General features: G+C 32.1%; 3 protein-coding genes and 1 long non-coding RNA gene across 4 annotated transcripts; 2 read left to right on the top strand and 2 right to left on the bottom strand.

The window, feature by feature from the left end:
• Positions 1-464: 464 nt before the first annotated feature.
• LOC107917234 (probable disease resistance protein At1g58602) lies at positions 465-2,463 on the bottom strand. The gene is made up of 3 exons (XM_016846606.2): positions 1,278-2,463; positions 817-1,164; positions 465-514 (listed from the first exon to the last, which is right to left on the bottom strand). Exons 1-3 carry the CDS (start codon positions 2,461-2,463, stop codon positions 465-467), a joined length of 1,584 nt encoding a protein of 527 aa, XP_016702095.2.
• Positions 2,464-6,819: 4,356 nt separating this feature from the next.
• LOC107917233 (putative disease resistance protein RGA3) lies at positions 6,820-7,302 on the top strand. The gene has a single exon (XM_016846605.2). The coding sequence runs from the start codon at positions 6,820-6,822 to the stop codon at positions 7,300-7,302; it is 483 nt and encodes a 160-aa protein (XP_016702094.2).
• A 9,800-nt stretch (positions 7,303-17,102) lies between these two features.
• On the bottom strand, positions 17,103-19,566 carry LOC107917232 (serine carboxypeptidase-like 44). Its single transcript, XM_016846604.1, has 10 exons — positions 19,407-19,566; positions 19,112-19,216; positions 18,765-18,857; positions 18,570-18,662; positions 18,400-18,482; positions 17,964-18,263; positions 17,746-17,879; positions 17,543-17,641; positions 17,341-17,455; positions 17,103-17,240 (listed from the first exon to the last, which is right to left on the bottom strand). Exons 1-10 carry the CDS (start codon positions 19,564-19,566, stop codon positions 17,103-17,105), a joined length of 1,320 nt encoding a protein of 439 aa, XP_016702093.1.
• A 3,571-nt stretch (positions 19,567-23,137) lies between these two features.
• On the top strand, positions 23,138-24,376 carry LOC107916866 (uncharacterized). The gene is made up of 2 exons (XR_001689625.2): positions 23,138-23,644; positions 23,927-24,376. It is a non-coding gene; the product is annotated as an uncharacterized lncRNA (long non-coding RNA).
• The last annotated feature ends 2,140 nt before the right edge of the window (positions 24,377-26,516 follow it).

The raw sequence follows: 26,516 nt of genomic DNA, 5'->3' as shown, positions 1-26,516 counted from the left end.
ATGGAACAGGTTTAAGTAATTTTGGTTACAATCTTATTGGATTGCATTTCTTTTATGTTGAAATCAAATAATGAAGTGATAACCAAAAACAGGAGGGGAAGAAACAAAATTAAAAGGAGATGAAGCTGAGGAGTCATATTATTGATAATAATAAGAGGATTTAACTACAAGTTTTAGACCAAACCAAAGAGGTTCCATTGATCAACGGACACCGTAAGGTAGAAGATACAATATAACATCAGAATAGAGAATTTTACAACATTAAAAAGTGGTGGCCACAGATCAACATAAACCAATGGCAGTCCCTCCTTTTACCTGCTAAATGAATACAAGTCATTATTAAACTTAGGTTGAAATCAATCAATCTGATTATTTTCTGAATAAAAAAATTATCAAATGAAATATTAACAAAATTGAACAAGTACTTGTCATGATTTAAGAAACCTAGTTTCAAATTCATTACCTTATTGATACATCGAATTGAGCACGACACCACCCTTGACAATAGGTTCTCCTGAAAAAAGAATGCCAATTTCATTGATTTACAAAGATTCCAAATTAATTTGCAAAACTATGCATACTCTGTTTTTCTCCGGTCACCAAATTGTACGCAAATTATTTCAAAGAACATGAATGAAAGTAGAATGAAGTTGACAGTTCTACCGAGGAAAAGAGATTATAAATGCATACCCTGAATTCATAGGTTTTTAATCAAGAAGAAGTGATATAAATTTCACACACTGTAGATATGATAAAATATGCTGGAAGGAATGTGTTGGACTTTGTAGAAATCTTCTCTTCCTTGCACCATTTTACCTTTAAAATCCTTTGGTATATACTCAATCTTCAATTCTTGGAGGGTTGTAATGAATCTCAATCCAACTGAAAGCATCTTCAATTTTTTACAACCACTAATCTTCAAATGGCGTAGAGCAGGCACGGCTCCTTCTTCTACCTTCCACTCCTCCAAGTTCCAAAGCTCACTAAAGGTTAGAGACTCAAGTTTAGGAAAATGGAGTGCAGAGCAAACAATTTCCTTTCCAATGAAAGCATACACATATAATTCCAGAACCCTTAAATTGGGCAGCTTCTCTAGTGTTGGCATAGGATCTTCCACAATGCGATACTCGAAGAGAAATGGTGAAAATCTGGCAACTTCTCCACCTTCACTCGTAAAATCAACTCACAAAAATTAACACAACTTGAAAGGAGGTGAGCTAATACTTTTGGATCTATTCCTTCATAATTCCAAATAGACAAGGACCGAAGGCAGTCACTTGCTATAATTGGCAGATTCTTATCCATCTTTTCCTTAAAATCATCAATATTGAATGGTCCAAGAATCCCCAACTTTCTAAGTTTTGTGAACTTGGAAAGATCTGCGACCAAGCAGTTCCTTGTGTTGAAGTTGATTAGTGTTAACATGTTTGTCAACGTGTGCAACTTCAATTTGGTCTTATAAGTCATCGTCAGGGGGAGATAGAGATGTCTTAACTGTTCTAACTTCCATATTATGTTAGGTACATTCATAGCACCATAATCAGCATGACGAAAAATTCTTAAATCCAAGGTTTGCAAACACCTTAAGTTGCCCAGAGACGTAGGGATATTTGGGCAATAGAATACAATACCACATAAATTCAAGCATCTAAGATGGATGAGATTAGCTATAGCACTAGATAACTTAAATCCCGAATATCCTTTCACTCCTCCTTCAAAGCTTAGAACTCTAAGCTTCTTAAAATTTCCGAACGTGTAGTTCCAAGATCTCTGCCATTTCAAAATTAAACAAACAAACCAGACAAACCACCAAAAATCGTCCTCATCACTTAGACAGAGTTCCAAATCCAAATCAAACGGGTGCCAAAAGAACAAGATGGATCTAAGAGGGATACTACTTTTAATGCGCTGAACATGAATGTGTTGATGTACAACAATTCTATGGACTGCCCTCGTATTAGATAGAGACACTGAGGAATGATTGATTATGCTGAAAAAATTTTCTTGCTTTGCTATTGATAGGCAAAGATCTCTCATTAGATCGTGCATGTGGCAAGTTTTGACCTTCAAGGTTGGGTCTCTTTCCCCAACTTGAACCATACACCTTTCCACAAGCTCATCTAAGAAGCCTTCTGCAACATCCTCCATAATTTCTCCATTTCCTTCCTCCTCTATTGATGACACAATGCCTTCTGCAACCCATAGTTGAATCAATCTTTCTGCAGGTATCTGGTAATCTTCTGGAAATTGGCTCAAATAAAGAAAACATGATCTTAAATAAGGTGGCAAATCATCATAACTCAAGGCTAACACATGCTCAATATGTTGGGCACCTTTGCCTTTCTTCAAGTATGATTTAGCATTTTTATGCACAATTTTCCATTCATGTATTGAACTCTTTGTAGCCAAAATTCCTCCCAATACAATGATGGCTAATGGCAACCCTCGACAGTTATTAACCATGTCTTTCCCCAACTCTTCCAGTTTTGAATCAACTATGTTTTCTGTAAAATAACAAGCAATAAGAACATCAAATTACTTCTCTTCACTACATCTTCCGTAGCTTTTGAATAAATAAGTTAATTGTTTGGTTAACACTTGAATAACAGTAATACTTTTCTGGATCTTAATATCCTCCAGCACTATTTTGAGGGTAGGCTGCAGAAATTTAAATTATATTTTGATGAACGAACTTTAATCTATTTTGAAAGATTCACTAACATTATCAAATTGTATATTTAATTACTAGACCATTAATGGAGAAATGACAAATTGACATGATACTTAAATAGTCATTTAAGAAGAATTCTTTTTTTCTTTTAAAGCAATTTAATTACTTTTTTTTCCCTATTTTTTAACTTATCTTTTTCTTTGATTTCTTTCATTTCCTAACAAAAGATTTAAGAAGCAAAGGAGATAAACTTAATTTGTTGATTGATATTATTGTATACTATAATTTCTAGTAGCGAAAGAGATAAATTTAGGTGTTGTATAATAAACTGAAAATTTAACATTGAAAATTAAGTACCATAAAATTTGGTGCAATAATATCGGACCATAAAATTGATTTGGTATTTGAATCGACTTAAATCACAATATACACATGGAATTATACATTTAATCAAATACCAAATCCAATAATAAAATTTTATAATTTCACTTATTTAAATTGCACCATAAAATCAATTTGATATTTGAATCACAATTAAAGTTTCATGAGTATAATTGTACTATAAAATTTCATGTATCAAATTGCACTTTCAATCAAAGTTTTGTAGTTTTGGGGTTTTATCACATAGTTTAGTTAATTTTAAATGCTGATTGAGATTTCGCTCAATTGACATCATTGCTATTACAGCAACGAGAAGGATATGGTTTCGAGTGTGTTTAAACATTTTTTCCCTCCGATTTAAGGATTGAGAAGGTTTATGTGTAAATGTAGGCATTATATAAAAAATTAAAATTAAATAAATTAATCAAAATTATATTTAAATTTTATTAATTTCAAGCTAAATTAGTACCTTGTGAAGACCATTGTTAAATATTTATTAATTTAAATAATAAAATACATATTCAAATAGAATAAATTTATTAAGCAAAAATCTTAAGTTTTAAAGTTCACACTACTATAGATAATAAGTATTGTGGGGGGGGGGTATTGTATCAATACATTCTTTTTGAGTTTACTAAAACTAATATATCAAATAAAAAATTGTCTCAAAACAATAAATAAATTTAGAAATTCAGTACTTAACAAAAAATATTATTAAATATAAGGATAAACAATATGTAGTCTCTGAACTTGACAATTTTTTTAATTTTATTCATAAACTTTTTTTTATTCACTTCAGTCCTGAAACTTGACAACTTGTTTTTACTTTTGATTCCTAAACTTAAATTTCATTAAAGTTTAATGATGTGACACTTTAAAATTACACCATGTCATCAATTGAAAATTAAAATATAGATATATAAAATATAAAAACTATAAAAATTTTAGATTTAAAGAAAATTTAAGTGATGATATAGTATAATCTCAAAGAATCATATCATCATACATTAACTAAATCCAAGTTTGAGGCCCAAATTATGAAAACCAGTCAGGTTCCAAAAACTAATATAGACCAAAAAAAAATTTCAAGGACTTAGGTGAAAAATATTACCAAACTCAAGAACTAAATATTATTTTATCCCTTAAATATATGATAATTTTTCATACATAAGAAGGTTAATTTGCAATTTAGCTTTTAATGTATACCTTATCTACAATTTAAAGAAAATTCACAGTTACCACCTATAGTTTCATTCAATTAGATACTTTACCTATTAAAGAAGTATGACATGACATTTTTAGGTTAGTAAAACATTGGCACGTGGCACCCGCATCACATATCACTCTCGTTATTACAAGTGAAGAAAGAGAAACAAATAATACAAATGGTTTTAAAATTTAAAAATTAGAAGAATTTAATAAAATATTTTTAAAATATTAAAATATTATTAATTATAAACATTTTAAAAAGATGGAACTGAAAAGATCTATATTTTTGAAATTTTTAATATTTAAAAATTTAATAAATATTTAAAAATTGAAAATTTTCAAAACAATTGAAAAAATAAAAAAATATTTATGTTTTTAAAATTTTATATTCTTTCTTATTTTTAAAATAAAATTTAATATTTTTTTCTCATTCTTCACTATAATGAGAGTGACATATGATGCCAGTGACGTGTGTCAATATTTCATTGACTATAAAAGTGTCACATCATTCTTCCATTACAATGAATTACAGTGTTGAATGAAAACGAGTTATAGTTAAGTGACAAAACACATATTAACCTATTAATATCTTTTAGTGAATGAAAATTTAAAAATTTCAAATCATAGTAAAAATAACAAAAGTTAATACATAGCTAACCACTAATTTTAATCTAAACTTTACAAACTTATTGAAAATAATTACCGTCATAATTAAGTATTAACAATATCTAATTGTTTAAGAATGTGTTTGGATAAAGACATTTGAATTTTTTTAAAATTTTTAAAATGCTACTATTTTAAAATTAATCAATTCAAAGTGTTAACACTTGTAAAATCTCCTCATAAATTTACTAAAATATATTAATTCTATACTATTGGTCTCAAATTACACACAAATTTTAAAATTCTCTCATGTATTTACCCAAACAAATAAATCCCTCATCCAAATATAAAAGTTAAATTTTGATGTACTTAATAACTTTTAATATAAAAATATAAATAAAAGAACTTGAACAATAAATCTAGAATGAATACATTTGTTATCCTTCAAGAAGTTATGTAACTTCTCCGCTAATTCTTCATCTCTGTCAGCATCATCTAAAATTTGAAGACTAGATAAAAATTTTTTCTAAACTCTTATTTTTTGGAATTGAGAAACATATACCCAAACCAAGCGGTTGAAACCACCAATAACATGGCTATGACAGTATATTTTCTTGGCAAGATTGGTCTTGCCAAGACCACCCATTCCGCATATGGAAACAACCTTGCAAGCACTTTCCTCGTCAACAAGAATTGACACCAACTTCTTGATACCAATCTTGCCAAGACCACCCATTCCGCATATGGAAACAACCTTGCAAGCACTTTCCTCGTCAACAAGAATTGACACCAACTTCTTGATATCATCATGCAACCCAATAACGTTGTCGTCGACAATATGAGGATAAGGCCGCCTCAATTCTCTCCTTTGATTTGAAGAACTTGACCCTGCTCCATCCCTTGGCTGTTTTACATCATAGGTTTGCAATCGCCGAGTCAATTGGGTGATTCTGGCTGTGATTTTCTGAATCTCGCACTTGGTTTGGCAGAGCAACCCTCCCTCATTAAGGATGCAAGCAAATCTTTTGGTGACATTAGAGAAACCTCTTTTACTTCTAGGTGCAACTTTGAGAGCAAAAGTCTCGATCACATCTTCGGCATCATACGCCAATTCTCTGATTTCATTAATACTGGTGCGCACCACCTCATCATCAACTTTCCTCGCGTCTGCCTCCTTCAGGAAACTTTGAATCCATTCAAGCTCCTTTTGCAAATCCTCAACTTGGTCCTTCACGCCCATCAACGATGTGACTTCCTAAGTTAGCAACCTCCCAACAGTCTGGACAACAGATGAAATGGCTGAGAAATCCATGATTTTTGTTTTTTTTTAAATTCAAAGCAAATAAAATCCTTGTTTTCTAATAACATCGATATTGCCTCTTTATGGTGTTCAAAGTTTTAAACAAAGAATTAATCTTGCTTGTGGAACGGGTTTAAGTGATTCAAAAAGTTGCACAAAAGCTTAAGAATAACATATTAATTATTAGGGTAAATTACACCAACAATCACTCAACTTTAGGGTAGCTAACAAAATAGTCACCTAGGTTTTATTTCAGTCACTCAACTTTTGAAAAATAACAAAACAGTCACTAACGTTATAAAAAAGTGACAAAACAGTCACTGACTAACAGTTTCCGTTAGTGTCTTAACAGAACCGCTGATGTGGCAAGTTAACTAGCTGACGTGGCCAGTTAACTTGCCACATGAGATAAAGAAGTTAAAAAAAAAACCTAGAAAAACCCCTTTAACAGAGAAGAAGAAGCAGCAGCAGCAGAAGAAGATTAAAGAGCTAAGTGAAAGTCTTCAAGTCATTGCAAAAGAGAAAGATGATTTTTCTTTCATTGTAAATCTAAGTCAGGAATGATGATATAGAGCCTAAAAGACCTAAAATCATATGTTTTGTTGATGCATCTGAAATACGTGGTCGAGACCAAGATAAAAACACCATTACCAGCATGTTGCTAAGCAAAAATGGTCAAGAAAGGGGAATCCATATAATCTCCATCGTGGGGATGGGAGGGATAGGGAAAACAACTTTAGCCCAAATAGTTTACAACGATAGAGAGGTTAACGCCTATTTTCAGAAGAAACTATGGGCGTGTGTTTCAGATCCCTTTGATGAGATAAGGATTGCAAAAGCAATTCTTGAAACTCTAACGGGTATTTCGTTGGGTTTGCATGAGTTGAACACTGTACTAGAGAAAATCCATGAATCTATTATGGGAAAAAAGTTCCTACTTGTTCTTGATGATGTCTGGACAGAAGATGAGAGGAAGTGGCAATCATTGAAATGCTGTCTTAAAAGTAGTGCCTCCCCAGGAAGCAAAATCTTGGTCACCACACGCAAGGAGAATGTTGCTACTATAATAGGTTGTACCAGATTATTCAATTTGGGGAATTGTCTGAAGAAGAGTGTTGGTCCTTATTCAGTCAGGTAGCATTTTCTGGATGGAATCACAAAGCGTGTCAGATCTTGGCAGACATTGGTAAGAAAATTGCAGATAAGTGCAACTGTTTGCCTCTTCTAGCAAAAACACTCGGAGGTCTCTTACGAAAGTTTCTTCTTCTTCTTCTGCTGTTGTTACTACTTTTTCTTCTTCGTCTTCTCTGTTAAAAGGGGGTTTTTTTAGGTTTTTTTTCAATTTTTTCATCCAACATGGCAAGTTAACTGGCCACGTCAGCTAGTTAACTTGCCACATCAGCTGTTCTGTTAATACACTAACGGAAACCGTTAGTTAGTGACTGTGTTGTCACTTTTTTATAACGTTAGTGACTGTTTTGTTATTTTTCAAAAGTTAAGTGACTAAAATGAAACGTGACTATTTTGTTAGCTACCTTAAAGTTGAGTAACTATTGGTGTAATTTACCCTAATTATTAACCATTCCCAGCTGCTTTAATATATTATGTATATTATGTATATTAACGATCAACTTTGTTCGCTAAAGGGAAGACCAATTCCTGCTTTAATATATTATGTATATCACTGAACCACATCAATCAATTTATTTACATTGGCTCTTGATCTTTTACATATTCAGTGTTCAACAAAATTACTCTTATCTCATAACCCACTAAAATTTTATCCGAGATTAAATAGGCGACAAATCCATGATTTTTCAGTTTTTTCCATTTTTTCTAAAAGCAAAGACGAAATTTTTGTATTAAAATATTTATTTTCTGATAACACTTATTTATGATGTTCATAGTTTTAAGTAAAGAATTGATCTTGATTGTGGAAAAGGTTCAAGTGATTCCCATGACAGAAAAAAAATTAATTCTTACCCTCTTGATGGGACAGATATTCTGAAGAAAAGCTTAAGAATAACAAATAAATTATTAACCATTATGAGCTGCAAATGTAGGCAAAGAACAAAAGAGGGATATAATACTAATAATTTTCTACTGCATCAGTAAGATACATTATATTCTTAATAGAAACAAAGGTTTAAATTTTGGAGATAACATTAATAAAAAAGATAATCACAAATCTCAAATATAAACCATAAAATGGACATGAAAATAATGTTCTTTCACTAAATGCAAAACCAATTCCTGTTATATATACATATATATGCATATCATTGCACCAAATCAATTTATATTGGAGTATTTAATTATATGTTATTTAATGCTAAGACATTTAACTTAAATCATGCTGAAATATATCGATTGAATTTTAGTTCAGTTGGGATTGACATTATTATCAGTTTAGGAGGACATGAGTTCAAATATGTTAAATTGTATTTATCCTCCTAATTAAATTTTGAAGAAAAGTTATGAATAATTCTAAATTTTGTATATTAAAATCATGCTCGAATTAGTGATTTAGGATTCGAATCAATGCCATTCACTATTTGAAGTGAATTATTGATTTACGATTCGACTCAAACTAAAGCCATCCACTGTTTGAAGTCCATCATGTTGCAAACAATATTCTCCCAAGTTGTATAGCTCAGGCAACCAATTAAGGCAAACTTGGAATATAGGCTCCTTTATAAGGAGAAGGATATTGCTCCACCAATTCAAGGAACAAAGTGGGGAGACTATAAAGCTTGTTCATGTTGTCACATTCGATGGTTGTTTTGGTGGTTGAAATAGTGATCACAATTTCAAGTACGGTTTCATTTTTTTTGAACAAAAATATTAGGCTAATATTTTGAAGATATTTGGAAGAATAAAGCCCAAACATATGAAGATCAATTGAATGGAAATTGAAGACTTGAAGATTGGTTTCTTGCAAGTTAAGTCAGGTTTTTTGTGGAATAAGTAAAGTCACTTTTTATAGTTGAAGACTTCAGATTGAATTGAGACTCTTATACAAGTATTATCTTATGTTGTTTTTTGGTTTTACTTTATAGAAAAGTATTTAGACTATAACTCTAATGTAAACAAAACTTATGTCATATATAAACTTTAAGTTCTGTCTAGGTTAAAAGAGTAAAAGAAAGATTGAAAGACTAGAAGAGTACAAAATTGTTCAAGCAATAAACGTTTTATGTGTGCATTGTTTCTGTAAACAATCAATAGAGTCTCTTGAATTGCAAAACTAAACTTTCGAGGAGGAAGCTTAATAGGAGAGTGATTTAGTCTTTGTACAACTATTAGGTCACTAAATTAGTGAGTGTTAAACCAGTATTAAGACTTAAATCATTGGTTGTACTATGAGAAAGAACTGTGGATCATTGCTCTAAACAAGCCCCGCAAACGTAGACTGAGGTCAAATTGCGTAAATAATCTCGATATTCGTCATTGTCTTTTATGCACTTTTAATTTCGTGTAGAAACTATGGTCACGGTTCCGATCACTATTACAGCCACATTTTTTATTTGCAAAGCAAGTAACCCCTAGTTTTACAGTTCAGGAGTTCACCAAATAAGATTGTAGTAATTGTCAAAGCAATGTATATTTATAAATAATTAGGGCAAACCAAATTATTTTACTAAAATCCAATCTTGTTTTAACAAATACATATTATTACTTCCAATTTAGTTCTATTTTCGTCAAGTCTACGGGTTCGGGTCTTGTTAATTTGGGTGCTTTCTATTTCAATCCTTTGTGACTCTTGAATTGATTTTTTTTTTTTGGTTAGAATTTGCTATACATAAATGACTTTACCAACAGATTATTTTTCATAAAAGTCGTGTCATGGTGCTGCCTTTATTATTTCGACTTTAGAGAGATTGAATTCTTAAAATTAAAAATAAAAAGATAAATATTAAATATATAAAAAATATAGGGATTAAGAGCACAACTAGATCATAATACAATTATATTATTTAGATAAATTGTATGCAGTTGAAAAAAGCTCAGGTGGAATATTGGTATGTGTCTTCTTCTTCTTTTTTGTGATTAAACAAACAAAAGATTACACTCTTTATTGGAACCCACCATTGTTTGAAAAGTCAAATGGGGTGGGCACCGAAAGTAGAAAGTAATATTGGTTGGCAAGTTGGGTTAAAAGTTGGCATGGGATAATTGCAATTTTGGTCCCTAATTGTATAGGGACATTGCAAGTTGATCCTTGAACCTCAACTATAAATAGGCCTAACCATTGCTTACTTTCTTCATCCCATAATTGCCATTCTCTACTTAAGGCATTATTCTCTCTCTCTATTTGTAAATTTCACTTGTAATTTTTGGAGTGAAATATATTTGGTAGTGCCCGAGGACGTAGGCAAAATTTGCTGAACCTCGTTAAAATTCTGGTGTTCTTTATTATTTGTTTTGCATATTTTGTGAATGTGATTGTAGTGATTTATTATGCTATTAAATTACGATAGAGGGATATTCTGGCTAGGAAAGACTTGGTATTTAAGTGATCTTCGTGATCTACCTCTCTTTCCTGGGAATTGAACTTAGTGTGATTTTTCACTACAATAATTTTACTCTTTCACACGCTTCCGCGCAACAATTGGTACCAGAGCCAGGTTCGTACTTGGGGAATACGACCGTTTACGGTACTATTCACGTATACGACACTATTCATGTATGCAGTACTATTTACGTATACGGCACTATTCATGTATACGGTACTGTTCACGTATACAGTAGTTGGGATTGAGGAGAAAAATGGCAGCATCGTCATCAGCAAGGACTACTGTGACAAATGCAAAATTTGAAGTAGAGAAATTTGACGGTACCAATAATTTTGGTATGTGGCAATGTGAGATCCTGGATGTCTTATGTCAGCAAGAGCTAGATATAGCCCTTGAAGAAAAACCTGACAAGATGGATGACAAGGAGTGGGCCAAGATCAATAGACAGGCGTGTGGTACAATCCGCCTATGTTTGGCCAAAGAGCAGAAGTACTCTGTCATGAGGGAGACATCAGCGAAGAAGTTATGGGATACACTGGAAGAAAAGTTTCTAACGAAAAGTCTTGAAAATAGGCTTTATATGAAAAAAAACTTTATCGATTCACGTATGCACCCGGTATGTCGATGAATGACCATGTGAACTTATTCAATAAAATTTTAGCAGACTTGCTAAATTTGGATGAGAAATTTGACGATGAAGACAAGGCATTATTGTTGTTGAATTCCCTTCCTGATAAATATGATCATCTTACCACCACATTGCTTCATGGGAAGGACACGATCACATTTGATGCAGTCTGTAGTGCGTTGTATAGATCTGAGACTCGAAAGAAAGATAAAAGAGATCACAGAGATACAACCGCAGAAGTCTTAACAGTAAGAGGTCGTTCACACAGCAGCAAATCTGGTAGAAGGGGAAAGTCCAAAGGGAGACTCGCCAAAGATGAATGTGCCTTTTGCCGTGAAAAAGGGCATTGGAAAAAGAATTGTCCTAAGCTACAAAAGGGCAAGGCTATTTCTAATGCATGTGTAGCGGAGCATGATAAGGAGTCAAACTTTAGCTTGGTTGGCATGGCAATGGCATGTCAAACGGATGAGTGGATTTTGGATTCAGGATGTACTTACCATATGTGTCCTAATAAGGACTGGTTTTCTAGTCTTAAAGAGCTAGAAGGTGGAATTGTTCTTATGGGCAATGATAGTACTAGTAAGACAATGGGAGTGGGTACAGTCCAATTGAAGAATCACGACGGCTCAATCCAAGTCTTGACAGATGTTCGCTACGTACCTAGCCTGAAGAAAAATCTCATCTCATTAGGGGCCCTAGAATCTAAATGGCTCACAATCACTTTGAGAGATGGATTACTAAAAGTAGTAGCTGGGCAACTGACGGTGATGAAAGGCACAAGAAGAAATAACTTGTATTTTTTAAATGGAAGTACAGTTATTGGATCAACATCAACAGTTTCTACAAAAGATGTAGATTCAGAGGCTACTAGATTATGGCATATGCGATTGGGACATGCTGGTGAAAAAGCTTTGCAGACATTGGTGAAGCAAGGCTGCAAGGCTTATTGAAAGGTGCAAATTCTTGCAAAATGGAATTCTATGAACATTGTGTTCTGGGCAAGCAGAAGAGGGTAAAATTTGGTCCAGCAATTCACAATACGAAATGAATTCTGGACCACGTTCACAGTGATGTGTGGGGACCTACCAAAGTAGCTTCTTTGGGAGGTATGCACTATTTTGTTACTTTTGTTGATGATTATTCAAGAAAAGTATGGGTGTATCTAATGAAAAGAAAAAGTGAAGTTTTGGATGCATTTCTGAAATGGAAGAAGATGGTGGAGACTCAGACTGGTCGAAAGGTCAAACAACTTCGATCAGATAATGGTACTGAGTACAAAAACTATCCATTTCTACAAGTATGCCAAGATGAGGGCATTGTACGACACTTCACTGTTCGGGATACACCACAGCAAAATGGGGTGGCAGAATGAATGAATCGAACTATACTGGAGAAAGTTCGATGTATGTTGTCCAATGCTGGATTGGGCAAAGAATTTTGGGCTGAGGCAGTTACATATGCGTGCCATCTAATTAACCGTTTGCCATCAGCTGCAATAAATGGAAAACTCCTATGGAGATGTGGACTGGTAAATCTGCTACTGATTATGATTCTTTGCATGTATTTGGTTCCACTGCATATTATCATGTAAAAGAATCTAAGTTAGACCCAAGAGCAAAGAAAGCATTATTCTTGGGTATAACTGATGGAGTAAAAGGATATCGTCTCTAGTGTCCTGATACAAGGAAGATTGTTTTCAGTAGAGATGTGACTTTTGATGAATCAACCATGTTGAAGTACAAGGATTCACAAAAGGATGACAAAACCAGTAGTACTTTGCAGCAGGTGGAGCTTGAAAAGGTTAACGATGATCCAGCTAATATTGAAGGGACAAATGATGAAGAGGTTCCTACCCAAGAACCTCTACAGCAACAAGATTCAATTGCATATAGAAGGCCAAGAAGAGAGATTTGTAAGCCTGCTCGCTTTGATGATATAGTGGCCTATGCACTTCCAATTACAGATGATGATGTTCCTTCTACTTACACAGAAGTAATAAGTAACCCTGATAGTGTAAAGTGGAAGCAAGCAATGAATGAAGAAATGCAGTCTCTTCATAAAAATAAGACTTGGGAGTTGGTGACACTACCCAAGGGAAAGAAGGCAATTGGATGCAAATGGGTATATGCAAAGAATGAAGGATTTCCTGATAAAAATGAAATTCGATACAAGGCTAGATTAGTAGCAAAGGGTTACGCTCAGAAAGAAGGAATAGACTACAATGAAGTGTTTTCTCCAGTTGTGAAGCATTCGTCTATTCGGATTTTGCTAGCCTTGGTTGCGCAATATGATCTTGAACTAGTTCAGCTTGATGTAAAGATCGCGTTTTTACACGGTGATTTGGAAGAGGAAATCTATATGACTCAGCCAGATGGATTCAAGGTTGCTGGAAAAGAAAATTGGGTTTGCAAACTGACAAAGTCGCTTTATGGATTGAAGCAATCTCCGAGGCAGTGGTACAAGCGATTTGATCAGTTCATGAAAGGGCAAAGGTACACAAGAAGTAAATTTGATCATTGCGTGTATTTTCAGAAGCTACAAGAAGGAACTTTCATATACTTGCTCTTATATGTTGTTGATATGCTAATAGCATCTAAGAGCAAAGTTGAGATTGAAAGATTGAAGACTCAACTCAATCTCGAGTTTAAGATGAAAGATCTAGGAGAAGCTAAAAAGATTCTCGGCATGGAAATATGGAGAGATAGAGCTCATGATAGAGTTAGCTTGTCTCAGAAGCAGTATTTGAAAAAGGTACTACAGCAGTTTGGCATGAACGAGCAGACAAAACCTGTAAGTACCCCATTGGCTTATCATTTCAAGCTTTCTGCACAACTATCTCCTTCGACGAATACGGAACGAGAATACATGTTGCAAGTTCCGTATTCTAATGCAGTGGGTAGCTTGATGTATGCAATGGTGTGTATAAGACCCGACATTTCACAGGCAGTTAGTATAGTGAGCAGGTATATGCATAATCCTGGAAAAGGACATTGGCAAGCTGTGAAATGGATTCTACGGTATATTCAGAAGACTGTGGATGTTGGATTACTGTTCAAGCAGGATAATACACTTGGTAAAGGTGTTATTGGGTACGTTGATTCTGACTATGCCGGTGATTTGGACAAGCGAAGATCAACCATCGGTTATGTGTTTACACTTGCTGGAGGACCAATAAGTTGGAAGTCTACACTACAGTCTACAGTTGCATTGTCAACCACAGAAGCCGAGTACATGGCTGTAACAGAGGCTGTAAAGGAGGCTATTTGGTTACAAGGTATGGCTAAAACCTTGGGGTTGGTTCAGGAGCATATTAACGTGTATTGTGATAGTCAAAGTGCTATTCATTTAGCAAAGAATCAAGTCTATCATGCACGTACAAAACATATCGACGTACGATTCCATTTTGTGCGGGAAATTATTGAAGAGGGGAAAATTTGTCTTCAGAAGATCAAGACTGCAGATAATCCCGCAGATATGATGACCAATGTGGTAACAGCAACCAAGTTCGAACATTGTTTAAACTTGATTAATATCCTGCAAGTTTAACAGTTGAAGAAGGCACTATCAAGTATTGTTGTCAAAAGCAGAAAGAATTGTGTGAAGATAAGATTATCGTAATCAAATCTTCAAGGTGGAGATTATTGGAACCCACCATTGTTTGAAAAGTCAAATGGGGTGGGCACCGAAAGTAGAAAGTAATATTGGTTGGCAAGTTGGGTTAAAAGTTGGCATGGGATAATTGCAATTTTGGTCCCTAATTGTATAGGGACATTGCAAGTTGATCCTTGAACCTCAACTATAAATAGGCCTAACCATTGCTTACTTTCTTCATCCCATAATTGCCATTCTCTACTTAAGGCATTATTCTCTCTCTCTATTTGTAAATTTCACTTGTAATTTTTGGAGTGAAATATATTTGGTAGTGCCCGAGGACGTAGGTAAAATTTGCTGAATCTCGTTAAAATTCTGGTGTTCTTTATTATTTGTTTTGCATATTTTGTGAATGTGATTGTAGTGATTTATTGTGCTATTAAATTACGATAGAGGGATATTCTGGCTAGGAAAGACTTGGTATTTAAGTGATCTTCGTGATCTACCTCTCTTTCCTGGGAATTGAACTTAGTGTGATTTTTCACTACAATAATTTTACTCTTTCACACGCTTCCGCGCAACACTCTTAATCTAATTTAAAGGAATATTTCCGATTAAATGAAGACCCTCATTTCTATTAAAAGCCATCTTAGTAATATAATCTGCTTCAAAGTTCATTTCGCGAGGAATATACTCGAGCTACCATTGACTAATGTCTAATAAATTCTGTTGAATACTTCTAATAAGTGCTGAAGAAGATGCCTTGGAGAAGAATTCCTAAATAGCCCGAAAAGCTTCCTAATTATTTATTTTAATCAATACCCTATCATCCTTTTGACTTTTTAAAATCTTCAAGCCATCAAGAATATTGGCATGTGTCTTTGGGTAATATTAAAAAGGTAGTTATTTGATATACAACCAATGAAGTTTTTTATGTCATATATATATATAAATTATTTATAATAATCTTTATAAAAATTATTTCATCGTTAATAAATAATTTATTTTTAATTTGTTTTAAAAATATATATTTGGTTATTAACAGAATAATAAATCTATACATTATATATAAAAGGAATTTCCAATGCATTCCTTTAGTGACACATGTCTCAAGCTAATAAACAAACAATGGCTGTTTTTTTTAAGATAATATAAGGATGGTAAAATTTCAATTCTGATCTTTATAGTATGTTCAAGTTTTGAATTTAATTTTGACATAATTTGACATTTCAACTTTTATAATGTCGTTGTAAGTCTAAATACTTCATTCTAATTAAAATGTTGACTTTCACATATCTTGATGTACAACCTTTTACTTCTTTTTTTGAGATTATATAACAATAGTCAAATTTTAATTTTACTCCCTATAATATACAAAATTTTAAAATTTAATCTTTATACCTTATAATTTAGTCCAAAAAATTAATTCATCTATCAAAAAATTAATTCATCCAACGCTAAACCTTCCGAGACCATATTAATTCATTGATAATGGTTAGGTTTGTTTATAATTAAAGTAGTGTAAGGCTTAATATCTTTGTAAGTAACAATGAGAACATTTATAGTGAAATTCTAGTTGAAGAGTTACTTATCAATTTCATCATTGATGAATAAACTTTTTTTTTTAAGAATCTTATTATAAGTTCTAATTATATCTAAATTTTTTTTACATAATAGTGAGAACAATACACATACTAATCGAGTTAAGACTTAATCGATTAAATCGATTTGTTATTGAAACTTAAGAAATTTGAGATTTTAAAATTCAAGTCGTAATATGCGTAAATTATATGTAATTTCTCTTTTGATTTAAATATTGAATCTTCGATCCTCAAACGCTCAATTTCATTTAGGGGTGTATTTAGGGGGCTGCAGGCCCCAGTCCCCCTAAAATGGAAATCCTTTAATTTAAGTTCTTTAAAATTTTTAAAATTTTAAATTAATAAATATAAAATTGTACTTTAGTCCCTTTAAAAATGATAAAAATTTGATTTAATCTTTTAAAAATTATAAAAATATATGTTATTCAAATAGTGAAATTGTAGTTTTACTATCGTAAAAATTACAATTTAATTTAGAACCCTAAAAAAAATTTTCTAAATTTGTCACTACTTTAATTATCGGTAAAATCGTATATACAAATTACGGAACACAAATTACTAACTTTATAGGCTTATAGTAATCTGAAACACAATGGATGATTTAATTTGATGGATCAATTACATGATTTGTGAAGATATATAAAGCTTGAGATGGTTTAGACAATGGCACATGATGATTTGCTCCTTTTACAGACATGAAAGTCAATGAATCTCCGAACTTGTACAGCCACCCTCCTTCCTGCAGTTTCATTATTAATCATCGTTACTTTTATATTATATTTGTTAGAAAAAAATAATTAAATTTGACAAATAAACTAATAATTAAACCAATTAATGACCTTGTTTTTATGATTCCAAGCTTCATTTTTGGTCAAATTAAAGTTCATATCGTTGGCTAACTTTTTAAGACGTCTTAAGGTTCCAATCATAGGCACTGTTCCATCATCTTCTCCACTGTAAAAAAGTAGGCCACAAAATTTCATCACTGTAAATCAATTTCTACTATATTAAACATAGTTCATGTCGAAAGCATAACCCAACCTGAATATGGTAATAGGAACGGATTGCTCGAGAATTTGCTTCAATGTCGAAAGCATGTCAATATGTTTGTCAGCTAAGCTGTAATTGAGACCACTTTTCCTAGTAAATTATCAAACATTGTAACAAAAATTTCAGTATAGCCCTTATAGAAACCTTTTATACAATTTCACACATATATAGATAGATGTATGAATGTTACTTACTCGAAGCATCCCGCATATTGATAGCTCAAGGTGGTTCGATTTCCATGGAAAGCTTTTTGAACTTCAGGAAGGGTGAAATAGAAATCTGTCCTTAAAGGAATGCACATATCTACTTCATCCATAATCTTGGTAACCTGTGACATCAATTAAGGCAAACTTAATTAACACATAATCAAGATTATTCATGTAATTATTTTTTAAGATTTAGCATTCTGTACCTCTTTTCCAGAGTATAGATCTTCAAATTTTCCATCACATGGTGTTCGAAAAAGATCAAATTGCCTTTGCTTAGCTTCTACAACTGAACTTACGTTAAAAGCAATCATTTCGACCTTATTCATGGCCTGTTGGAATGCTTCGGACCATATTGTGGGATTATCGTAATAGTTGTCTTCATCGATTCCATTGAAATGTTTCAGGATCTGTTTGTACAATTTTTTAGGAACCATTCCTTTCGACGCATACAATTCATATTCTGCAAGAATGTCTAGCTTATACCGAAGAAGGGGGTCGCCCAACTGTAATTAAACATTCAAAAAAGTTAATCTAAAGTTGCTAGATTGTCGACTGAACTACAAATGGAGTATGACCAATTCCAAATTCAAATCTATAGATGAAAAGAAGTAATAATCACTTGTGTGTAGTACTTACTACCACTCCTTTAACATTAAACCTCAAACTCTTTGATTCAGTGTTGCATTGAAGTAAAGTGTTAGCCAAATTAGGTACGAAGTGTCCTGAGAAAATAATAAATTACATAAATAAAAATATACTTTAGTTAAAGGTTGGTCCAAAATTGTTTCAAATATGTACATCCAACGAACCCGCATAGCTTGTTCCACCAAGATATAAGTCTCTAAACTTGAAAATCGGATACTTTTGGAACCACTTCAGTATGAATACAACCAAGTCATCATCTGTAAGAAATTAATAATAAAGAAAAATTTTAGGAATTTCAACATTTTTTTTAATATAAGAAATAAGAAAATAGAGTTCCAAGTTTCAACGTGTAATCTTACTTGTGCTAACATCTCCAGCTTGATAATCACTATTTGTGTTTGAATATGACCATCCAGATCCAATTGGTGAATCGATAAACAACATATTTGACACTAAAATTTGTTTACCAAAATTTTAAATAAAGTCAACAAAATTAATGGATGAAAATTATATATATATATTATGCATGTCTGTTTTACGATTTTTGTTCAAGGTTCGTGGCTGCTCTTCTAATAATATTGTCTCTAAAGTTTGAACTTACATTCTCCCTTTGAAAGTACAACATGCCTTACCATTACACTCAATTATTTATTGGTAAAATTATATATTATTATTTCAGGCAATTAGTAAGGAAAAAAAAGTAAACCTTTGGTCCATGCATATGGATTTCTCTTGAGGCCACGAGCATTGTTTGTAGTAGTGAAAGGACCAATACCAACAAAGCTATCTCCAACTGAACTACATCCTGGTCCTGAGAATATCATCAATTTTAAGTGAGAGAAGAATTCGAGAGGGATTTAATTGAGTTAAGATTCGGATTTCAATATGTACAATCACTTTGATAAAGAAAAATTTGAAAAGCAAACTGACCTCCTGTTAACCAAATGGTGAGGGGTAGACTCAACGGATCATTTCGGCTTCAACGAAATAATAGAAAAGACTTCTGCCAGCATTTGGATCAACATCGATATACCCAGAAAATTGCCTGAAATTAACATTAGGTTGTCCTGGCAATGTTCCTATTTGATCAGACAGATGGTATCCTATAATACCACCGAATATGAAAGTATAAATGATATTAAAGAATGCCTCGACTCCCATTAACAATATGATAGAAATCTTAGAATACTACAAGAAAGTTTGATTATTTTGATGGATTTTTTTACGATTATGCACTGAATTCATAAAGTGGAATTTTAGTGTGTGTGTGTGTGTTTTTTTTGTTTGTTTTAATTGAACAAAATATTGTTGGGACAATGCTTATAGACAAGTAAGATTAAAGTTATGATAGCTTATTTAAGTGTTAATTAATTACTTTCGTTACATTGGCAAGACAATACTCTCCCCCAGTCACAAATTTCAATTCCTATCCATCTTCAACGAATCAAACCATTGTGTGTTAGAACAACAATTCATTTGTTCTAAATTAATTTGTTTAAGATAACCACTGGTTAAGATGGTGTTTTTGCTTTCAAACTTCTTCTTTTTTAGAATTATGAGACATAAATAATGATGTGACATTTCTGTCACGTGTCACTTGGTGATTGAACCGTGTTATTATTGACTATAATTGACTCACGAATGCATCAATGAGGAAAAAAAAGTTTAGGAAATTAATTGTATTTTTAAAATACATTTTTCTTATAAAAATTGATTATATTTTGAACCCTATACAATTTTTATATTAAAATTTTAATATTTTAAATATGATTGGAAAATGTATAATTTACTCAATTTTTATTAATTATTTTACAATTATTTTATAATATTTATTATTTTTACAAATTTTAACATATTTTTATTTTTTAAAATACATATTTATACTTTTATATATTTTTTAGTTTTTATAATTTTTTATTTTAGATTTTTTAATTTTTTCGAATGATGATGTCATTCTAATATTAATGCATGACACGTGGTAGCTTATGATTAATTGGATATTTCAATTTTTTTTTTACATCAGAGGACTGAACCAAAAACATTTAATACAATTAAGGACAGAATTAGAAACGTTTGATAATATTAAAAATTGAAGTAGACAAAAAAAAAACTTTAAAGATGAAATTGAGAAAAGCAATATACATTAATGACGAAAGTGTGTATTAAGCTTAATTTTAATATACAGCGGGAGTCTTCACAATCATAATGTTTTGGCATTAAATCTTTAAAAATTTAAAACAAAACTAATAGTTGGAATTCGATAAATAAAGAGTTCATGCCACATATGCAAATGTACCTAAATTATTAAAACTTTAGTGACGTTCCAAATATGCAATCGAAATTTTATAATTGTTTTAGTTCAAAAAAGAATTATTAATTTTTAAATAACAAAATTCAAAGCTCATTATAGCGAAATCTTGTATATTGGCCTTGTCGAAAACATTTTTTACGTTTGAAAACAAAACGGTAGATCGATTTTGAAAACGAAATATGGAGTCGCCACCAATCCTCTTTATTTAGGTGTGATTGGACCACCTAATAAAGCATTTTATTCCATTTAAATCAATTTTAGCCTACGTAAATATGAGAAAACGAGTTCGGGAATCGGTCACGTATGAGGAAGGATTAACACCCTCATTACGCCCAAAATTGGTACCAAATTGATTAAATACCGTTCTTATGTCTGAGATTTAAAAATATTTTTGAAATGTGGTTCCTTTTATAAACATTTGAATTGCCCAAGTTGGTCGTCAAAATTCTCTTGTTTCAGAAGAATACAGCATCACATCCAGCATGATAAGACACGATCCTTTATACCCTCGAAAACATGATAAATTTTGACTTCCAATAGCTTATAAGTTGAAAACCGCAAAAAGATGCCCAATTATTTAGTCCAACAAAAAAACGAAACCCAGCACAGTAGGGCACGATTCCTTGAATTTCTAGACATTGCCTTATTTTGGAATTTAGAGAACATGAGTGAAATTCTAAAGGAATATTCGGTTATTTCGAACAAACAGGAAATCGCAACCCAGCACGATAGGGCACGATTCCCCGAATTGCTAAACATCGAGTATTTCCTTCGTTTTGAAGAGTTTTTAAAGACATGAGTGAAATTCCAAAGGAATATTCAATTGTTTTGAACAAACAGGAAATCGCAACCCAGCACGATAGGGCACGATTCCCCGAATTGCCAAACATCGAGTATTACCTTCATTTTGAAGAGCTTTTAAAGACATGAGTGAAATTCCAAAGGAATATTCGATTATTTTGAACAAACGGGAAATCGCAACCCAGCACGATAGGGCACGATTCCCGAATTGCCAAACATTGAGTATTGCCTTCGTTTTAAAGAATTTTTAAATGAATAATTATAAAAATAGCTTAAAACGTGTTAATGCGACTTGAAATAAAACAAAATTAATCTTGAAGATTTGGACCTTATAAAACCAAATTTCATAAACCAAGTGGAAAACGATGATATGAGATAATATACTCACATGAGATACAACCAATTAACAAACTAATAATTAAATATAACTAACCTAGGAAAATATAATCAAACTCACAAGCATGGATGAGCAATGATTGGTTTAATGACATCAAAAAATAAATGAATATGGTACAACAAATATACATAGTATACAAAACAATATGAACAAACTACAACCACAATAATTATTAAAGCAAAGATTATGAAAAAGGAAATTTGAATCAAATAATATGTATAAATATGTTAAAGATGATGTATTCATTTAAAATTGACAAATGTACATGCATATAAAAATAGTATTTAAATGTGAAATTTTAAATCAAAACAATGTGTAGTAAAATGCGTTCTTAAAAAAGTGACTTATGTACGTGAAAAATATATATATATAAAAAAATTTAAGAGAATTCATAAAATAATTTAGCATGGAACTAAATATGTACATAGAACCAAATTATTTATTATTCATGAACAACTACACATGAAACATTTGAACAAGTGTTATATAAATATTTTAAATAATATGATATAAAAAAAATGAACTACAGAGTGGTGAAAAAAAGTTATTGAAATAGCTCGACAAATATATAAAAATATTAAGCACTTTAAAGTAATAAACATTACAAATTACAAAATTTAATTAAAAATGTACATGTACAAATATATATAGAATATTTAAAGAAATATCATAGAAATATCGAAATAACATGATAAAAAGAACCTTGAACTCATTGCACAAAGAAGACTATAGGTATAAAATCATGGATCTAATAAAGTATATAGATCAAATATATGTACCAATATATATATAAGTATTTAATCAAAATGTTATATAAAAGCGTTAAGATAATTTAATGTAAAAAGAATTTTAAAACGACGATTTTATAAACAAAATAAAGTTTTTAAAAGAACTCAACGCATATACACATATATAATAATATTAGGAACTTTGAAAGAGTAAGCATTACGAGTCAAAAACTCAATTAAAATACTACATGTACATATATATATTATCTAAAAGAATATTGTACAAGAATGTTAAAATAATCTAAATAAAAAATCTTCAAAAACAAATGCACAAATATAACCAAAGAAAATGATTAAAACAGATCAACATAGAAATATTAAATATGTTAAAATGGTAAGTTATACAAATAGAAAACTAAATTAAAAATGAATTAAAATAAGAGGAATAGTTTAAAAATAAAATAATCGAAAATTGGGTCAATAAGTAATCCGCGCAAATATATGGGGACTAGAAATAGAAATATCCCCTAGACCAAAACGCTGTGCTATACAGCGGACTAAAATGAAAATGCGTGCAAATTAAAGAGCTAATTTAAGAAAGAAAATAAAGAAAAAAAAGGTTCGATTGAATGCACACGCGAAAGGGGGGGACCTATCGCGCAAATTGCTCATTCTGAACAAAAAGGCGCGGATTCGGCCTGCCCATCGGGTTGACGCGCGGATCCTCACCCATTTAAACGGCGCGCCGTTTCATTTTCTGCAGAATTAAGCCTAAAAAAAAAAACCAAATCAGACACCTAACCCCCCCCCCATTAACAAATCAAAGTAAAAAAAGAACTAAAGTCTCTCAGACGAACCCTAGATCAACACCCAAGCCACCGATTCCCATCCCCCAGGCAACAACCTGCCCCTTTAGGCCCAGAAGATGATTTTTCAGCCTCAAGATCTCCTCCTAGCTTTGACTTCAACAAAGCAGAAGGAGGTTTACGGCGTATTTCCCAGGTAAGACCCTCTTTTTTCCCTTTTTTTTATTTTTCTTTCGAATATAAGAACAACAAAACCCAGACGAATGAAACTAAAAGAAATCCAAGATTTTTGAATCGGAAAATCACCTTGATTCTTTTTTGTATTTGATTGCTCTTTTTTTTGTGTAATCCATTCGTCCCCGATTACAAAGATTAAAATCTTGGCTTTATAGCCGAAAAAAAAAGAAAGAAAATAAATAAAAAATATGAAATATTTGTTCTTTGTTTGAATTTGCTGCTGTGTTCGTCCTTTTTGCAGGTACGGGGTGTGCTGGTGCTCGGGTACAGGAGCTGGCGTACGGAGGCGCGCGTGGCTGCTGAAACACTGGAGCGTACGGAGGCGCTGGAGGGGCTCGGCTGCTAGGGCTAGGGTTTGCTAAAATTTGGTTTAGTCTTTTGGGCCGTTTGGGCCCGTATTTTGGGTTAAGGATTTGTTAATTTGGTTTTAGGGTCTTGAATGTTGGGCTTGTATAGTGTATTTGGGTTGTTTTGTACTAGGGACTTGGACTGTGGACATCCTTTTGGTTTACTTTTCTCATTTTTTTTGTGTTTTTAAACTGTTTACTTTTAGTGCTAGGCCCGGGCTAAAATTGGTCGATCAAGAGTGTTCATCGCTCTAGGTGTGACCTGGATTCGAGTTACGCTAGTCACTATTTGTAATTCACAAAAAGAAAATTCATTATAACGATGTCGTAATTATTTTTGAGAAGGAAGCGAGGTACAAATGTTTCATGCTATTTTTCCACAAGACAAGCAATAAGTAAACCTTCCAAGAAAGAAGGGGCGAATCTAAGAAGGCTGGCAGGGGCTGGCCCTCTCCTAAAATGTAAAATTATTATTTAGGCTCTTGAGATTTTTTAAAAATTTTAAATTAGTAAAAATAAAATTACACTTTTGCCCTTCTAAAATTATAAAAATTTAATTTAATCCTTTAAAAATTATAAAGATATAGACTATAAAAAATTAAAATTTCATCAAGCCCCTTACAAAATTGTTCTGGCTTCGGCCCTGCAAGAAAGTGCAGATAAGAAAAGTTCAACCTTGAGATAAGAAGATGAACAGAAAATTGATGCTAAGTTAAACATAAAGTTTTCCTTAGAGATTATGTCAAAGATAGAAAGGGAAATTCAGCTCAAGGGGAAATATTCGACTTAGGGAAGCTACTGATTTTCATTGGAACGACATTCGGTTTGCGGATTGTTTCTTGTTGGTGCCTTATGACTGTTTCGAATTCAGTCAAGTGATGGTTAATTTTGCAACATGTTTCTGTATTTGCTTGCTTAGTTCATTCATATGTTTATATGTTACAGGGAAGTACTTTATTGCCTCAGGTTTTGTCAAAAATGTCAAAGAGAGAATGTTGGTGCACAAGTTGCGATGCATGTGTTGGAAGTGTTTTACTACGATTATACTTTTTATTTTAACAAATAATTCGACAACAAAATGCATGATAATTCATAGAAACAAGTGGTTAGTTTTACAAGGGATATATTTTGACATATATCATAGTCAATATATTGAATGGTTTGGTACGACAAGGCATCCATAAATGTTCGGTGATGATTCGTTGAAGATGCTTCAGAGAAGCATTGTGGGTAGGTCAAAAGGATTTTACAATACGGATTAGTTGCAGTAAAACTTTTTTCTTATGTGATTTGCTGATTTGAATGTCATCAAGTTGGAGGGTGCCTTAACGAATGGCTCGTTGATATCCAACCATGGTCTGAAAATTTTAAGGTCAAGTCTCGGTTGGTTTGGATACTCTCTTATGGGATACCGGTTCAAGCTCGGTGCTTGGAAACTTTTCAAAACATTGCGAACCTCTTGGTCTGTTCTCCAGCTCCTTGAGAAAACAAATAGTGAAATAGATTGTTGATGAGTGCTAAAAGTAACATATTTTAACATTATTATTAATGCGTTTTTGGATGATTATTTGATGTTAATGGTGAATTTTATACTCCTAATCCTTTAAATTCATGTTTTAATGATTAATAGAGTACTTGGGAACAAAAGAAGCAAAAAACGAACGAAAACCAAAAAATCAGAGCAAGCTACAGGAGTTACACGGGCTAAACCATATCACACGGACATATCACATAACTATGTGACTCACACAGGCATGTGGTAGGCTATGTCGATTTCACGGAATTTCACACCACACAGTGGAAAATTACGATTTTTAAGTTTTTTGGGGCATTCTAAGACGCATATATGACAAAAATAAGAAGATAATAGTGAGTCGTAATAGAATATTTAAGAAAATAACTCGAAAAATACTATTGAAGTCGATTCTAGAGTAGATTTCCATCAAGATTGAAGATTTTCAATTGATTTCTTTGTTTCTTTCGATCATACTGTGTCTTGAATGTTTTTATTTTCATGCATAAACTAATTTTCTAAATACCTAAGGAGATGAACTTTATGATGGATTCTATCGTTTGATTTTTATTTTACGTAATAAATACTTAGTTTCTTGTTCTTGATTATGTGTGCTTAATTCTTGATTTGATATTGCTATATTATAAATCCACATTTGATGTGCTTAAATCGGAGTTTGAATATACCCTATTTAAGAGTAGGTCTTGCGTAATTGAGTGGAGTTGCATGTAATCTTAAAAATAAGATTAAATAAATCTACTAGATTAGAGTCAAATCTAATAGAAGAATTCATAGCACAAATTAATGCTATAATAAGGGTTTTAATTAGAAAGAAATTTCAATTAATCAACCAAGAGTCAGATGTTCTTATACTCGAAATAGATATTTGCATAATTTAGAAATTTCTATTGTCAAGATACTAAGTAAAAAGTTTGCATAATTTAGATTGGTATAGTATAGACAAAGTCTAG

This window comes from Gossypium hirsutum, chromosome A01 (assembly GCF_007990345.1).
Source record: "Gossypium hirsutum isolate 1008001.06 chromosome A01, Gossypium_hirsutum_v2.1, whole genome shotgun sequence".
Lineage (NCBI taxonomy): Eukaryota > Viridiplantae > Streptophyta > Magnoliopsida > Malvales > Malvaceae > Gossypium > Gossypium hirsutum.
The sequence above is the reverse complement of the archived record's forward strand: the minus strand, read 5'-3'. Positions and strand labels throughout refer to the sequence as shown.

Bases quoted from the DNA above. Each gene is read 5' to 3' on its own strand.
- LOC107917234 (XM_016846606.2), bottom strand. From the start codon at position 2,463: ATGGTTAATAACTGTCGAGGGTTGCCATTAGCCATCATTGTATTGGGA. The intron at 1,165-1,277 runs GTGACTGCCTTC...TTACGAGTGAAG, and splicing joins GAATCTGCCAATTATAGCAA to GTGGAGAAGTTGCCAGATTT. The intron at 515-816 runs GTAAAATGGTGC...TTCTTTTTTCAG, and splicing joins TATACCAAAGGATTTTAAAG to GAGAACCTATTGTCAAGGGT.
- LOC107917233 (XM_016846605.2), top strand. From the start codon at position 6,820: ATGTTGCTAAGCAAAAATGGTCAAGAAAGGGGAATCCATATAATCTCC.
- LOC107917232 (XM_016846604.1), bottom strand. From the start codon at position 19,566: ATGGGAGTCGAGGCATTCTTTAATATCATTTATACTTTCATATTCGGT. The intron at 18,663-18,764 runs GTAAGATTACAC...AATTTCTTACAG, and splicing joins AGCTGGAGATGTTAGCACAA to ATGATGACTTGGTTGTATTC. The intron at 18,264-18,399 runs GTAGTAAGTACT...GTTTAATTACAG, and splicing joins GGTTTAATGTTAAAGGAGTG to TTGGGCGACCCCCTTCTTCG.